Source organism: Podarcis vaucheri (assembly GCF_965113315.1).
Source record: "Podarcis vaucheri genome assembly, chromosome: 2".
Classification (NCBI taxonomy): Eukaryota; Metazoa; Chordata; class Lepidosauria; order Squamata; family Lacertidae; genus Podarcis; species Podarcis vaucheri.
Window position 1 is genome coordinate 55,989,441 of NC_138760.1, and position 15,292 is coordinate 56,004,732.

The 15,292-nt window shown below is 42.2% G+C and overlaps 1 protein-coding gene across 4 annotated transcripts in view; it reads left to right on the plus strand.

Annotated features, from left to right (window-relative positions):
• The window catches only part of SH3PXD2B (SH3 and PX domains 2B), a 108,864-nt gene that overhangs the window by 35,334 nt on the left and 58,238 nt on the right, over positions 1–15,292 (plus strand). For all 4 annotated transcript variants that reach the window (XM_082213022.1, XM_082213023.1, XM_082213020.1 and 1 more), the window contains exon 3: positions 13,880–13,955. In XM_082213022.1, coding sequence (XP_082069148.1) covers positions 13,880–13,955 — 76 coding nt within the window. The remainder of the gene's footprint in view (positions 1–13,879; positions 13,956–15,292) is intronic.

Genomic DNA, 15,292 nt, shown 5'->3' on the forward strand with positions numbered 1-15,292 from the left:
TCTACTTGGAATAACAGGACTGGAATTGCCCAAGAAGGATGTTAGACTGTTTTTGCATGCCACTACAGCAGCAAGACTTTTATTAGCCAAAAAATGGAAATTGCAAGAAATACCGATAATAGAAGAATGGCAGATGAAGATGATGGACTTTTTGGAGCTGGCTGACCTGACTGGAAGAATTCGTGACCAGAAAGAGGAGGAAACACAAGAAGACTGGAAGAAATTTAAAGAATATTTAGTGAGATACTGTAATATAAGATAATTAGGAAATCCCTAGAAGTAACAGATTAGGCTAAGGGATTAGAAAAAGATTAATAATAAAGATTATCATGGATGAAAATTGGAAGTAAGGTTAAGAAGTTTGTAATGAAAGAAGATACTGATGTTATAAATATGAAATTGGGAACTGCTAAATATGTCATAGGATGAAATTCAGATTGGAGGGTGTCGAGGAAGTCTTTTAGCAAAGTAAATACACCAGGGAATAAGAAGAAAAAATTCTTTTTTTATTTTGTGTGTTTTTATTGTTAAGTTTTTATGTTGTGTCAAATGTTATGTTTTTCTTTTATGTTTTTGTCTCTGTGTTATAAGAGAAAACTAATAAATCTTTTTTGGGGGGGGAAACAACAAGAATGGGGCAAGTTCACTTTTTGGAACAAATGAATTCCAGTAATAAGGATGCCGCTTTAAAGTTGGTTTTACCACATACACTCACACGTTTCTGTTGTTGCCACAGAAGTAGGGAAGGGTGTTTAATGTGTGGATAGAGTAACCAAGGGGGACTTTCTGGAAAAAAGAATTGTGATGTAAAATATGTGGCATCCTATTCTATATGAGTGTGTTTGAAGTGACACTTCCCATGGGCACAAACACCACTGGTTGCATCCAATTGACAAAACATCTGAAAGCTTCCTTATAAACTTGCTCAGTGAAACACTGTTGCTAGAAAATTTACCAATTCCCTATACGGCCTAGGACCCTCGTACCTACGGGACTGCCTCTCCTGGTATGTCCCATGGAGGACCTTACGGTCTTCAAACAAAAACGTCTTGGAGGTCCCGGGCCACAGGGAGGTTAGGCTGGCCTCAACCAGAGCCAGGGCTTTTTTGGCCATGGCCCCGGTCTGGTGGAATGCTCTGTCACAAGAGACTAGGGCCCTGTGGGACTTCACATCTTTCTGCAGGGCCTGCAAGACAGAGCTGTTCCACCAGGCCTTTTGCCAAGGCACAGTCTGACCCCCTCCTTTGGTAATCCTCACAAAACTCTAGCCCAATGGTTGCCATTAATTTGATTTTGAATTGATTTTCAAATGAATTGATTTTAGAATGCTGTATTACTTTTATTGTTGTTAGCCGCTCCGAGCCCAGCTTCGGCTGGGGAGGGCGGGATATAAATAAAATTGTATTATTATTATTGTTGTTGTTATGAATGAAAGAAGCAAATAGGATTACCGTATTGGCTTGAATATAAGACGCCCCTGAATATAAGCTTCTCCCTTAAAATTCTGCAGGCACTCACACCCGTTCTGTTTTACCGTATGTCTGTTTCAGCAGCAATATCATAAAAGCCAATTTTTGTAAGGTCACGGATTTAAGCCGCACTTTAACTTTTCACTGTCAGAATTTTTGGGGGGCGGGGAGGAGTGAAGCCAATATGGTAGTTCTTCTCTTGCTTAGACCTTTGGGAGATAAGAGCCTATAACAGGGGTGGGAAATGAGCAGACCTCCAGATTTTGCCAGATTTCAGCTTTCCTAATCTCTGACAATTGGCATTGCTAGCTGGGGAGGATGGGAGTTGGAAGTCGAACATCTGAAGACCAGAGGTCCTCCATCCCTGTTGTAATTGAGCCTCTAAGAATCAGTATAATAATTAGAAAATGAGGAAGGAATGGTAATTTGACAGAGGTGGGGTGGTGAGACAATAAAAAGTTGGTTCACTCGTGCACGTTTTATCACTTTGAGGACTGCAGTGAGAACTTGGCTCATTCACAGATATATCACAGATCAAATACCACAGTAGTCACACAGTGTTTCATAATGGGGTCTGTTTACAAATTCAGCTGTGAGTCATATGTTATTGAACAATCACATAATATAACATGCGTGTGTGAAGTGGCCCCCCAAAAATTTACTGGGAGCAACTAGTGTTGAGGAAGAAACTTCCAGGATAAAAGCAGTCTACGTGCCTAAGAAGTTGACTGGTTCTGGAAATCTCATTCGTTTGAGTTCTGCTCAACTGAACAGGGACACAGTTGAAGAAGGGCAGAATTTTCTAGTTTAGGTATTCATGACTTTAGGGGTCAGCCTTGTGAGAAAAGGTTCATTGATTATAGTAGGATTGTGGAAAGGAAGCATGTGAGACTGGAAGACTATTTATCTTCTTTGTTTCATTGTCGTTCTGTCACAAAATTTTTCTTCCAGAGAGAGTAATTTACCCATGGTAGTCTGCTGTGATTAATTATGTAGGGCATATTGATTATTTTTCCTGTGTATGATGTTTTAAATGCCTGGTAACTGCCCCATTTTGTGTTTGCATTTGTTACACATTCTATAGACTTCAACTCGCATGCTCATTTGCAGCTGGAAGGTGTTCCAGACACTGGATGTTGATTAGAAGAGCTTCACTTTTTGCAGGTATAGAAGGGGACATGTTGTACACAGGTGAAATCAGATCTCTGTATCAGGGGTTGGCAACCTAAGGCCCATGGGCCACAAGCAGCCCACAGGGGTCGTTAAACCGGCCCACGAGCCACCTTGGAACCGAGCCGCTCACTTGGCAAGTCCCCGGACACTGCGCTAAACCGGCGCAGCATGGAGCGGGGACTCACTTCTGCGGCACCGGAAATCACATCTGTGCAGACGCTGGAAATCGAGTCTGCACAAATGTAGAAATTGTGGGCGCACGCGCTCCAGCCCATGGAGGGATCTCCGCTGGAGTGAACCGGCCCAGGCGAGGTAAACCTTGCCGACCCCTGCTCTATAGCCAGGCTCTTAGCATTGACCTGTCCTCATGGATCTTGTTTGTCTACCAGTCCTCACACTTGTTTTAATTGAAATTCATGTTTCTTTCTGGAGAAAAAATTGTAACAACTTGAGATACTGGGACAAAGCAACAAACATATATTTACACACACATTCCTTTTGGTTTAACATGTTGTTTTAAGGGCTTTCTATGTTCACTCAGGTGGTCTGTGGCACGTCTGTAAAAATAGGATCCACCTTGGGTCTGCTTTCATGTCCTACTTGTGGGCTTTCCAGAGGCATCTGGCTGGTCACTGCTGGGCTTTGACCTGATCCAGCAGGGCTCTTCTTACCTTGCTGGTCACTTCTATGATCGCTGCGCCCACATAGGAATTGTTCTAACCATGTTAGATAGCTCCACAAGAAGGAACTGCACGGAAGTGTTTTCTGGTGATTTTAGCTGCTTTTCATGAGCCTGCTCTTAGAGTTGGATAACATGAGTTATGAACTGCAACAGGTAGAATAGGATGTGAGTACCAAGGGTTATAATTGGATGTACATGCCTTTTTATTTCATTTGCTTGGACCCTAACACAGTCCATGTGCTCTCTCCCTGGGTTCAGGGGCTTTTTTTGTTCAGGAAGTAGAGTACTATATTGGGGTGGGTACCAATTAGAAACAAGTAGCATGCTATTTTGTGTTTTCAGCTATAATTATTACTTACCTTAAATTGGTCCCCAGCTGTGTCTCTTATTGTCCAGCTACAGGGAAAGGCAAAGCTCATTATCAGCTATGTAATGTTTGCCTAAAAGGTATGGGAGCTTTCATTTCGTTATAAATAATTGTTATTGCCATTTTTTTGTTGGCCCATCCATGTTTTGAGTTTAGTTGGTCAACAAAAAAATGGTTGCAATGATTCTTTCTATGCATCTGGCAGTTTGGGTCCCCACTGAGAAATAACTTGAGGTATTCCTGCCTTCTTACAAGACTTCAGTCTGCTAATAATGGCATCCTGGCTCAGTTGAACTGTTCCTAATATCCTTTTGAGGCAAGTCTGGGATACTTCTGGCAATTGCCGTCTGTACAATGCTGCTCTTTTATCTCTGGCTTTTATATACTGTACTGGTGTATAGTTGAAGGAGTCAGACATTTTTGATGATTCTGCTAAAGAAATTGTCTTTTAAAAAAACCCTGTCTGTCTCCTCTCCAGTTCCATAAAACAGAAGCTAACTGCATGTCTGCTCTTGGCTATAAAGAAAAAAGTCTCAATTTGCTGAGGGGGATGGGGAGAGAGGCATGTCTAACTTTTTTCCTGTTTCAGCTTTAGCCTTTCAGGTATGAAGCTAGTACTTAACAGGGCTACAGAATTTCCTCTTGCTGTTTACATTTCAGTTGATGTGACAAAGCCACTCATTTAAAAACTGATAAAATTTAAATTATACTTATAAGCCAACATTTGTTATTGTTGATAAATAAATGACAATTAATATTCTAAAACTTCTAAAAGTTTTAGTAACTTTTTCCTTTTATGTTACAGATTTGTACACCACTTAATTGTAATTCTAAGTGGTGAAAACTATATACAGGGATCTGTGACCAATGAAGTCACAGCATTAGCGCAAGGACTTCCGTTGGCTCAATGGGACTTCCTCTTCTTATGACCCCCCCCCATCTGCTATGGAGGGTTGGGGAGCCCCCAGAATAAATCTGGGACCATGCAGGGAGAAGATGCCCCATTGTACAGGCAGGGAGTCCTTGCACTACTAGCAAGACAACTTAATTGGATACAATCCTATGTTCTAGAAATTATTTACTATACATTATGTCTAAAAAATCCAGTATTGGAATTTTGGGCAGACAGATTGGAACGTTTATACAGGGGTCGGCAAACTTTTTCGGCAGGGGGCCAGTCCACTGTTCCTCAGACCTTGTGGGGGGCCGGACTATGTTTTGCCCCGCAATTAACCCGGAGATGCATTTTAAATAAAAGGGCACATTCTACTCATGTAAAAACATGCTGATTCCTGGACCGTCTGTGGGCCGGATTGAGAAGGCGATTGGGCCGGATCCAGCCTCCGGGCCTTAGTTTGCCTACCCATGGTTTATAATCTGTCTGTCCCACTGAACTCAGGGGGACTTACTCGTAGGTAGATGTTTATAGGATTACATCCTCAATCTTCTCTTTCCTCTTTTCCCCAGTTAACTTAACTGGGGAGTTTATTTTACTAATAGAGTATAAAAAAAACCTGCTTAAAAAAAACCCAAGGCAACTTCATTAATAGTCATCAATTCTCTTCATGGTAGGGGTGGGAGTAGGTGAGACGTGTTAACAGTCTACTCTCCACCCCCCTGAAAACAAGCCCTTTCTTCATTCTTTTTGCACGTTCTTAGTTGGCAAAGGGAACAGCCTCCTCCCCACCACCCTATCCTACCACCCTTTTTCTTTAAACCGGCAAGGCTTCCCAAGCCAGTGACTTAAGCATTGCAGGGAGTAGTGCCTGTGGTCTACTTTATGCAGTCCCCCTCCTGACATTCTCATTCTCAGCCCACATAACAGAGGCAGGGAATGGTAAGAGCCAGGGGAGAGAGGGGTCTGTAGCAGTCTGCAGAAGGATCATAAGCCCATTCAGAGCACAAAGCAACTATAAACTGGGTTTCAAATGTATTCCCAAGAACTTGTTAGAATAGTAAAGGTGACAGAAACAGAACTGTTTTTCTCAGCACACTAGAGGTTTCATTCATTAGGATGAAACTCTCTTCCCAGCTTATTTTCTTCCCTTTCTGTTAGAACTTTGCAGCGTGGGTTTACAATATAAATTTTATATACATATACTTTCAAACTAGTTTCCTGAGACTGCAATGGTGGCTGCTCCTTCACTGTGCCACCAGATAGGCTTCATTGTCTTTGTGTGGTTTCAACTAGTGACATGGTTGGGGAACTCGCAGAAAACCAGAATTGCCTTTTGTTCCAATTCAGTGCTAAAGAGCGGATTTTTGCAGGGAAAGTGCCAGGGCAAAAAGAAAGTAAGTAAGAAAAAGTGCTTGGACATGGCGCTTTAAAGCACAGACCTGTGCCTAAAAAGCTCGGAGCAAAGTTGTAGATGAGCCCCAACTTCTTGCTGTTGGTGAATCCATGGCAGGCACGACAAGGGGAGCAATGGCAAGCAGTGCCAAAAGACGAAAGGCCTTTTTTGAGCAGGAGAGTGCTGAAGAGGAGACATTGCAAGGCCATTTGCTTTCTGCACATTGGAATAGGCAGCCTCACCCGAGCCGTACCACAACTACTCATCCACCCCCACTGTGGACTGTAACAGCTTCAGGCTGATTTACTTCTCTTTTCATTAGATTTAATTGGGTGGGTGTCAGAGCTGAGGTCAGTGCAGTATAGTAGTTGAAGTTGGCTTTAATGTGTTGCCAGTGCATTTCTGGGGGCAGCTTTTATGCTATTTATTTTTTGCTGTTTCCAGCTGCAGTCTTTGTACATTTTTCTTATGCTTAAGCTAGTTAGAGCAGTTTATAGCTATATGTATAAGGTTTCCAGTGACTTCATAGGAAATTCCTTACGGTGTTCATGCTGTTGCCATCCTTTATAGCTTCTATTTTTGACTTGCTTTACCTACTGTTCATCGATGTATGAGATGCTCCGTGTTCTCCTATAGGCTCCTTCCAGTATGGTCATTAACAGTGCAATCCTATGCATATTTACTTAAAGTCCTACTGGTTAAGTAGTGATTACTCCCAGGTAAGTGCCTTTTAGGTGGTTGAAGCAATTAGCAATATCCTTATGCATTTAACAATCCTTTTTATGTGTATTGTTTATGTATAAAAATGAACTTGGGAGGAAAAAACCCTACATTTTATTTGAACTAGTGAATTGATTTGCTATTCTTTAAGACTCCAGCTAGCATTTGATTTCTGGTTCGGTTTTTGTTTTTTTAATACTTTGCCCCCCCCCCCTTCAGCAGTTTTGGAAAATTATGAGTACTTTTTGCTACAATAAGTAAATAAATATAGACAAATACATAGACTATAACAGACATGTAATTTCAAAAGCATGGAGCATGTAGTTAGTTGGAAAATTGTCCGCCCCGTATATTCTTATATACTTCCAAAACACTCAACTTCCAAAGCGCGGCTTCTGCAGCCAATCAGAAGCCGCGGAAGCCCCTTCGGACATTTGGCTTCCAAAAGAACGTTCGAAAACCGGAACACTCCTGGTTTTCAGTCGTTCGGGATCTGGAACGTTTGACTTCCAGGGTGTTCAGGAGCCAAGGTACGATGGTATATCATTCCAATCTTAAGTCAAGAATTCCAGATTAAAGTATATAATACAGCAATAGTCATACCAGTCTGATATGACTCTGCCAATCTTCTTTTGTTCACTGGTGATTCTGATTTGTACATTAATTTTTCCACCAATGTAATTCTCCAGAACTTCCTATTGTTGTTCCTTTGTGACCTCTTTCAGTTTCCTCCAAAACTATGTGGTTGTTAAAAGAGCTGATGCTAATAAGTTGCCAATAAATCATGTAATACTCAGATACATCTTATTTTCAGAAAATGTGTACAGTAACTCCCAGCTGATGGACCATTTCTGGCTGGCTTGTGGTACTGTCTTGTATTTCCTAAAAAACAAGCAACCAGAAAGTTTGCATTTGTGATCAAACCCACAACATGGGGTGGCATCTACCCCTATTTTCACAGTCTGTCCAGCAAAATGGGAAGAGCTGGTGATCAATTTAGCATAATTCTAACGGTTTGGTGTATTGTGGTGCCTTTCCCTTTTGTATACTGTGTCTTCGCCTAGTGTAAAGAACTGCTGGGGGCAACACTTGCCTCCAGAAATAAATTGGACTTATGCAAAAAGTCTTGTTGATTTTTATTATTTTTTTAGGAAAGGGATGAGGCAATGCACTGAAAAGTGTGGGCTAGCAGTTGCTTGATTCAATGTCAAATAACCTTCCTGCAAGCAAATAGGGATGAAAGTTCAATAAACAGGTTTGCATGTGACCAGCATCTATAAGTCAGGAACAGGGAACACTTTGCCCTGCAGCTGATGTTGATCTCTAATTCCTATCATTCCTTCTTTGAGGGATCTAAGCAACAAATTTTGGAAAAGGTTGAAGAGAACCTACTTGCATCCCACACTCATACTTAACACCACATTTCCGCTTTCTTATTCTCTGAATGGTATAGATTGTTGTACAAAGGGTTTCCTGTCATTTTACTGCTACTTACAAAGCCTGACCACGGCACCCTTTCAAATGGTGATCACTCTGATTTATGACTCTGGCACATTCCCTGTTGTGTTATGACCAGTGGGTAGGACTTTCTTTTATCTTTGAACTTGGTTCCACAGTTGCACTTGGTCTGCTGAAGGAACTACTGTAAATTTCTAAAGCTGTGCAATGCTGGCTCTAAGCTTTCTTTGTCTTAAAGTTTTGATAGAAGAGAAACATTGAAAATAGGTTTTCATAAAATTCAGTCTCATCCCAGCACACCCTTCCTCATTGCTTATCGCAACTTGTCGCTAACTGACACCTGAAGCCCTAGTTTTAAAATTATTTCTTCAATTTCCTACCTCCACACATGCTCTCAGTGCTCAAACTCAGGCAAATTTTGCCATGTTGAATGCACAGTCAGGGAACAAAGTGTTGCAAAACCTTGGGAGTGATCGTTGCCAACTAAAGAGTTGCCACTTTGATAGCAAGTACATCACCTTACACCTTATGGTATCATTATAACAAGCTTGTGGGCTTTTATTTAGTGAATAATCTTATGTGCATTAAGTAATCCAAGGACATAAGAATAATCAGCAGAGGTTCCTGACCCCCCCCCCGCCCTGCTATTTGAAGAACGAGCGAGCAAGCGAGTAAATCAGACAGACCACATGGAGTCAACTCTGCCTGCATCCCGGCAGTGGGCTGCCACATCACACAGGACCGGGTAGGTGGGTGGGGGTGGCGAGAGCAGCATTCTTCCCATTCAGCAGTTTAAAACATAAGCTTGTGGCTGAAGAAAAGCTAATAATCCACTCCAAGCAAAACAGTATCTCAGCTGTCTATAGCCGCCACAGGTGTTTTGTGTTATAAAGAAACAAGGCTGGATGTCTGGAGGTTTCCAGGCTTTTGGTCACAGATTGTTTGGTTGTCCTTGATGACACAGTTTTGCAGCTCTGAAACTGGAATGGAGGATTTGAAATTATGTTAAGGGAAAAGAAACAACTAAATGAACGGCTGGCAAGAACGGATTTTGCTTTTCCCTCGGTTACTAGGCCAGATGTTAGTAGACTAGAAATTGGAAAACGCCTCTTGAGTCAAAATTATTTCTAAGCTTCTTGTGGAAATGTAGGGGCATTTTGTTCTGTTGCAAAGGGATTGAAATGTTCTCCAGTTTTTAAGATCCCTGATCTTATTCTTCAGCATATATGAACCTGGGTTGTCTTATCACTATATTTTTATGCCTGTTGCTTGTTGTTAACGGTTACCTGTTTCATGTGATGGGCATGTGGTCATGGTCTACACAGGCAAAGAGTCAGTGCAACCCATCACCAAGTATGTGATTGTTTCTGCATTGGAATTCCTGAGTGCTGATGAATCAAAATGGCCAAAGTCCATTCCTCAGCCTGTTCCCTTGTAAGGACCTAATGTCAGGACCACCAATTTAGAAAGCCAGCTCTGTGCTGCTACATGTTGATGGTCTGTCATTCACAGCAGCCAATGTCTGTTATCCATCTTCTGTTGCAAGGAACACAGTTCAGAAAGAAGGAAAATCGTCATATATGGTGAAAAGCTTGGTAGTGGTTTTGTAATCATGAACTTCCCGTCCCAAAATCATTGTCGCCCCTTCAGTTTGAGATATGTTAATATCTCCTTTCTGCCCTACACAAAGGAGCAGTGTGGTGATGAGTGATAGTTCATCATTTACCCAGTGTCTGCTGTAAATGTTAATGGCCTTCCCATACAGGAAGTGTGTTAGTCATTTACATCCTTTCTCCATAAAATGGCCCAGCACGATTTTAATGTGAGCAGATGATAATGTTGCATAATCCTTTAATTCTACAGGAAAATTGAGCAACAGGGGCTTGCTACAAGCACCAAAACCCGTGCAGTAACTACAGCTAGCAGGGAGAGTATATTGTCTTTAGAAAATGGCATGTTTAATGTTTAGGTGGTGGCTTCTTTAATCAGAAAAGCAAGCAAACAAATACTTTGCATGTCTGTTTCAAATATATTCCTGTGGAGAATGCACTTGAGCCCTTCCACTTTTGTTATGCTATCTGTGTCTTTGTTTGGAGCCCTGCGGTGTCTTCTACATAAAACTGAATGTCTCATTCAGCATTTCATGCATGCTGTTTTGCAGTGCTTCAGAATAATCCAGGCATGGCCAGTGTAACCTGTTGGATGCATCAGTTTACATGGCACGTTGCACTGCCATCTTGAGGGCAGGAGGAAAAGCATACTAAAAATAAGTATGGATTCTGTTTTTTGGACATTTGCCCTCAAGATGGCAGCTGTAATTTAAGGCTATGAGATGCTGGTTTATTCCCTGCATGTTCCTTCTGAAGCATCAGATGAGCTTTACACTTTGCTGCTGCCCCTGGATCACGGAGGACAAATGAGTGAGAGAATCTGGTTCATTTTCAGAGGTGCTGTTGGATAGCTGGCTTTTGACTAGTAAAGGTAAACCCCTGACCATTAGGTCCAGTCGCGGACGACTCTGGGGTTGCGGCGCTCATCTTGCTCTATTGGCCGAGGGAGCCGGCGTTTGTCCACAGACAGCTTCTGGGTCATGTGGCCAGCATGACTAAGCCGCTTCTGGCAAACCAGGGCACTGCATGGAAACGCCATTTACCTTCCTGCCAAAGTGGTACCTATTTATCTACTTACACTTGACGTGCTTTCAAACTGCTAGGTGGGCAGGACCTGGGACCGAACAACAGGAGCTCACCCCTTCACGGGGATTTGAACCGCTGACCTTCTGATCGGCAAGCACTAGGCTTTTGACTAGCATGGTGGTTTAAAAACAGGGAAAGCTTCTCCCTCTGCTGGAAACCCAACTTCAGTCTTCTTGATTCATCCCGAGGCAACTTTAATGAGAACAGGGACTGAAGGGGCAGAGGCAGAAGGAGCTGACCTGCCTGGGTTGTTTACCAAGTGTAAAGAGTTGGAAAAGAGGGTTTCTTTCTTTAGGAAGGCGAAGCAGAGGAATAATGGATGTAGGAATGACTTTAAGGGGAATTGATTTGGTGGAATTTGCTTTTTGTAAAGTGTGCATACTGTTGTAACAGTGAATGGGAGGGTCAGCAAATATGTGGAGTTGGGGCAGTTCATATCCTTTCTCTGCTCTGTATTAATTGTACCCATTGACATTGCTTGTCTCCATTCTGTTTGCATCTCCATTTCATGCTTTCCAATTGTTACACATTTTTAGTCTGGTTTGTTTTGATCTGTGTTGGCCTGATACCATTGCCAAAAGGTATTAATTGTAGAATTGTTGAATGTGTTACACCTTAGATGAAGATGTGGGGTTTTTGTTGTTTTTTGTTGTTTTTTTGCAAGTAGGGGTTCTTCCCCCTGACCTGGCAATGGTGGACTTGTAGCACTGCCATTTTCTGGTGACAGCAGTTCCCTCAGTGTCCAGCCAGTGATTCATATTTTATCATTGACAGAGGCAAGCATCTGTTAAGTCACCAGTCTGGGTGATTTCCAGGAAGGGAATGATATTAATGAGGTAATCACTGCTTGCTTCAGTGTACTGTGGATGAAAGAAAGCTACAGTTCTGCAATGAATTAAAGTTTTTGGATTAACCCGTTGAAGGATTTGTTTACCGCCCCAGCACTGGAGGAAGGAAAGGAGCTTGATCAGATTTGTATGATAGTCCCAAACAACTTGACCGATTGCTCTTGTGCAAGGATAGTAAAAATGGTGCCACCCCCAGGATATTGCTGGGCCACAACTGGAACAACTGACCATTGCCCATAGTGGCTGGGACTGATGGCCATTGGAATCCAGCTTCTTGGCTACCTGTGTTTTTTATCATTTTATTATAAATATAAATCCATTACAAAACAATATATACTTAATATTACATTACATATATTACATACAAAACATACCTGTGTTCTATTGTTCACCGTATTTTTGACGCACATATGTGAATATGCGTTGTAGACGAAGTGGTGCTATGTTGAAAATTGCGGGGACTTAAAGAAGAATGATGATGCCCTTCTTGTGGACTCCCTGCCCTGGGAGGTTGACCTAGTATCTTCCCTAATGAGCTCTAGAAAGCAGGTAGTGATCGTTGTTTCATTGATTTGGCTGAAACTGGAAACTTTCTTAATTTGAGGTGTGTCGTCCCCCCCCCCCCAATTCTTGCCTTTCATGTGATGCATCATGATTTTATTGAAGTTTTGTTGTTTTTGTGAAATGCTTACAAACCTATCCTGTGGAGCAGTATGAATACATAGGCAGTTGACATTTCAGTAATGATGCGTGTGGACAGAGACCCTGAAAATTTGGCATCTGTCAAACATAGACCCTGCCAAGTATGTGAAGTAATATTGGAGGGCAGGGTCTGAGATGAGAGGAGTCTTGTCTTGGTCGGAGTTCTTTGGATGTGAACCAAAGGTTCAAAGTGAACTCCTGACAAGCCGTATTCTTACTACGTTTGTTTAGTGTTCTGCTTCTACTCCTCTCAGAACATGATGTATTGACTGTACTACAAGTTTGCTTGATGATTCACTGTGGTGCCATCTCATCACAGTTTGGAAATAAACTTGCTTAATAATTGAATCTGATCACCAGTCCGTCTAGCTAAGTGTTGTCCACTGGCTGACACAGACTCTCCAGCATTTTTGCCTCTCCCAGTCCTATGCAGAAATACTGGGGACTGAGCCTGGCACCTTTTGCACACAGAACATGCACTTTGCCATTGAGCCATGCCCACCCCCACCCCACCCTCATGTTGAAAACTTGAATCTCCTGGGATGTATAACTCCTCTGAAAAGTTTTGAAGGATTTGATTCCATTGACATGAGCATCAGAAGGTGCAGATAAGAATCTTGCAAATTTGAATTCATTGTTGTGTGAGATCAGGGGTTGAGAATTTTTGCATAGTCTTGGTGGCCAGCCAGAAATGTGTTGTCTCCAGGACATGCCCTTAACACAGTGGGTGGGGTCTCAAACCTTGTGTCATACCCATTAAACACTTGCCTTTTGAAGTCAAGAGACAAGCTGAAGCGTTGCTGAAACAGTCAGAAGTAGAGGCATGCCCACCTTGCTGTGTCTCTGCCCCCTCTTGAGCAGCCTGAACCCCACAGCTGCCACCCAGCAGGCATGACAAATAGTTATCTGCCTTTTTTCTTCACCTTGGAGCTGAAGAGGACAGGTGAAGGTTTGTTTTGATGCTCTTCTGGCACCCATCAAGTGCAGAGCTTAAACAAATAACAGGCTTCTGGTCATCTTTAAAGCAGGGGCAGGAGAACTATCCCTCCCACTCTCTAGTGTTACTGTGATGAGGAAGCCTTGGTCTAGTCTTACTCTCTAGAGGCCAGCTAACTAGTCATTATGGCTACTCAAGGGAGCATGTTTGTTGAACCCTTTGTGAAATCAAAGAAAAGTAACCCACATTACCGACACCATGGGGGAGCTTGTTATCAACTCCAAAACTTTTCCCAAAACAGAACATTATTCGTGGAATCTCCTACCTCCCCAATCTCATGCTTGGCTTTCTTCCCTGCCTGTCATTGTCAAATAATGATAAGTTAATGTTAAATTATATTATATTGTGTGTACTTTCCCTCATTTCTCTCTCTCTCTCTCATCTCTTTTTTAAAAAAAGTGTGTGGGAGGGGTTGCATTTGTTAGGTGTTCCTTTTGCTGTTCTTTTAATTTTCTCTCTCCCCCTTTTTTTTAAAGATGCAAATGTTGGACAAATTCCCAATGGAAGGAGGACAGAAGGACCCTAAGCAAAGAATCATACCCTTTCTGCCAGGTTTGTAAGGTGAACAATACAGATCTATCCATTGGGATGTTGCCTCTTCTTTGCTGCCCCTTCTCCTCTTTGTATAACAGGACACCTCAAGACACTAACAATATACTTCAAACATATACTTGTGTGTTCAGTACCCACAGTTGTTCAGGGAAGTTTTTAATGGTTGGTGCTTTATTGTGTTTTTAATATTTTGTTGGAAGCTGCCCAGAGTGGCTGGGGCAATCCACTCAGATGGGTGGATGAGGTTGATGATGATCATCATCATTATCACCACCATAATCATCTTAAAGGAATAGTGGCACACACACGGGCTTTTCTTTAATACCTTGTCTACTGCTTTTTGGAATCTGAACACTGATGTGGTCTCTGAAAATGCCTAGAGAAGTACGGAGGGGAGCCCTAGAGCTGACATGCCAAATGCTATAGCCAATTGCTGGCAAAGAAACTGAGGATATGTTAGAATAGCTGATTGCTGCAGTTTTAAAATCACCCGAGGTGTTTACTGTTGGGAGGATAGCCTTTCCTTTTGGACCTCGCCTGCAGTTTATTTGTTTCATTTTGTGTGTAGGTCATACACAGTGGTTTTTGTATCATTAGGACTTTTTGCTGAGGATTCAGATATTTTATCAATATGTCACTTCTGTTGTGGATCTGTTTCTTTCCCCTCAATCCAAATTGCACTTTGCTGTTGCTTACCCCTCCTGCTCCTGCCAATTTAGCCAACTGTTCTATGTTCAGCCTGAAATGTCATTGTGAGTGTGGGAAGGACATATTTGCCTAGTGCCTGCTACTGGCTCAACTTTTGAGAGATACACACTCCTCATGTCCATACCATTTTTATTTTTAAAAACAGCAATAGCTCCTCCATGCTACTCCTTTAGCTAAAGGCTTCCCACTGTATTTCATTCAGTGGAATCACTTTGACTAGCTTTTTTAAATATGTATGTTGCGGGGGGCGGGAAAGAAACTAGTTCTGTCTTTTTCCCTTTGGAGATTAACAGCTCTTTTCTAGTGCAGCGCTTGTGCCTTACAGATCTTTAAAAGTCTTGGATGATACTGATTGTTTGCATCTGCTTCAGTCTTGTCTCTGGTGTGGTCTTGGGTTGAAACAACGTTGGTCATACTGGTGGGTGACTTAAATCAGGGAATAGTAGATGGTTGGTTTTCCTGGAGTTCTCAGCAACTTTCATGACCATTATATCATTTTGGTCCATCTCTCTCGGTTGAGACTTGGAGACTCAGCTTTGATTCTTTCTTGAGGGACCAGTTCAGAAGGTGGTGTTGTGGTACTTCCATCTCACGGCCTTTAGGATGCTGCAGAGGTACCATCTTATCCC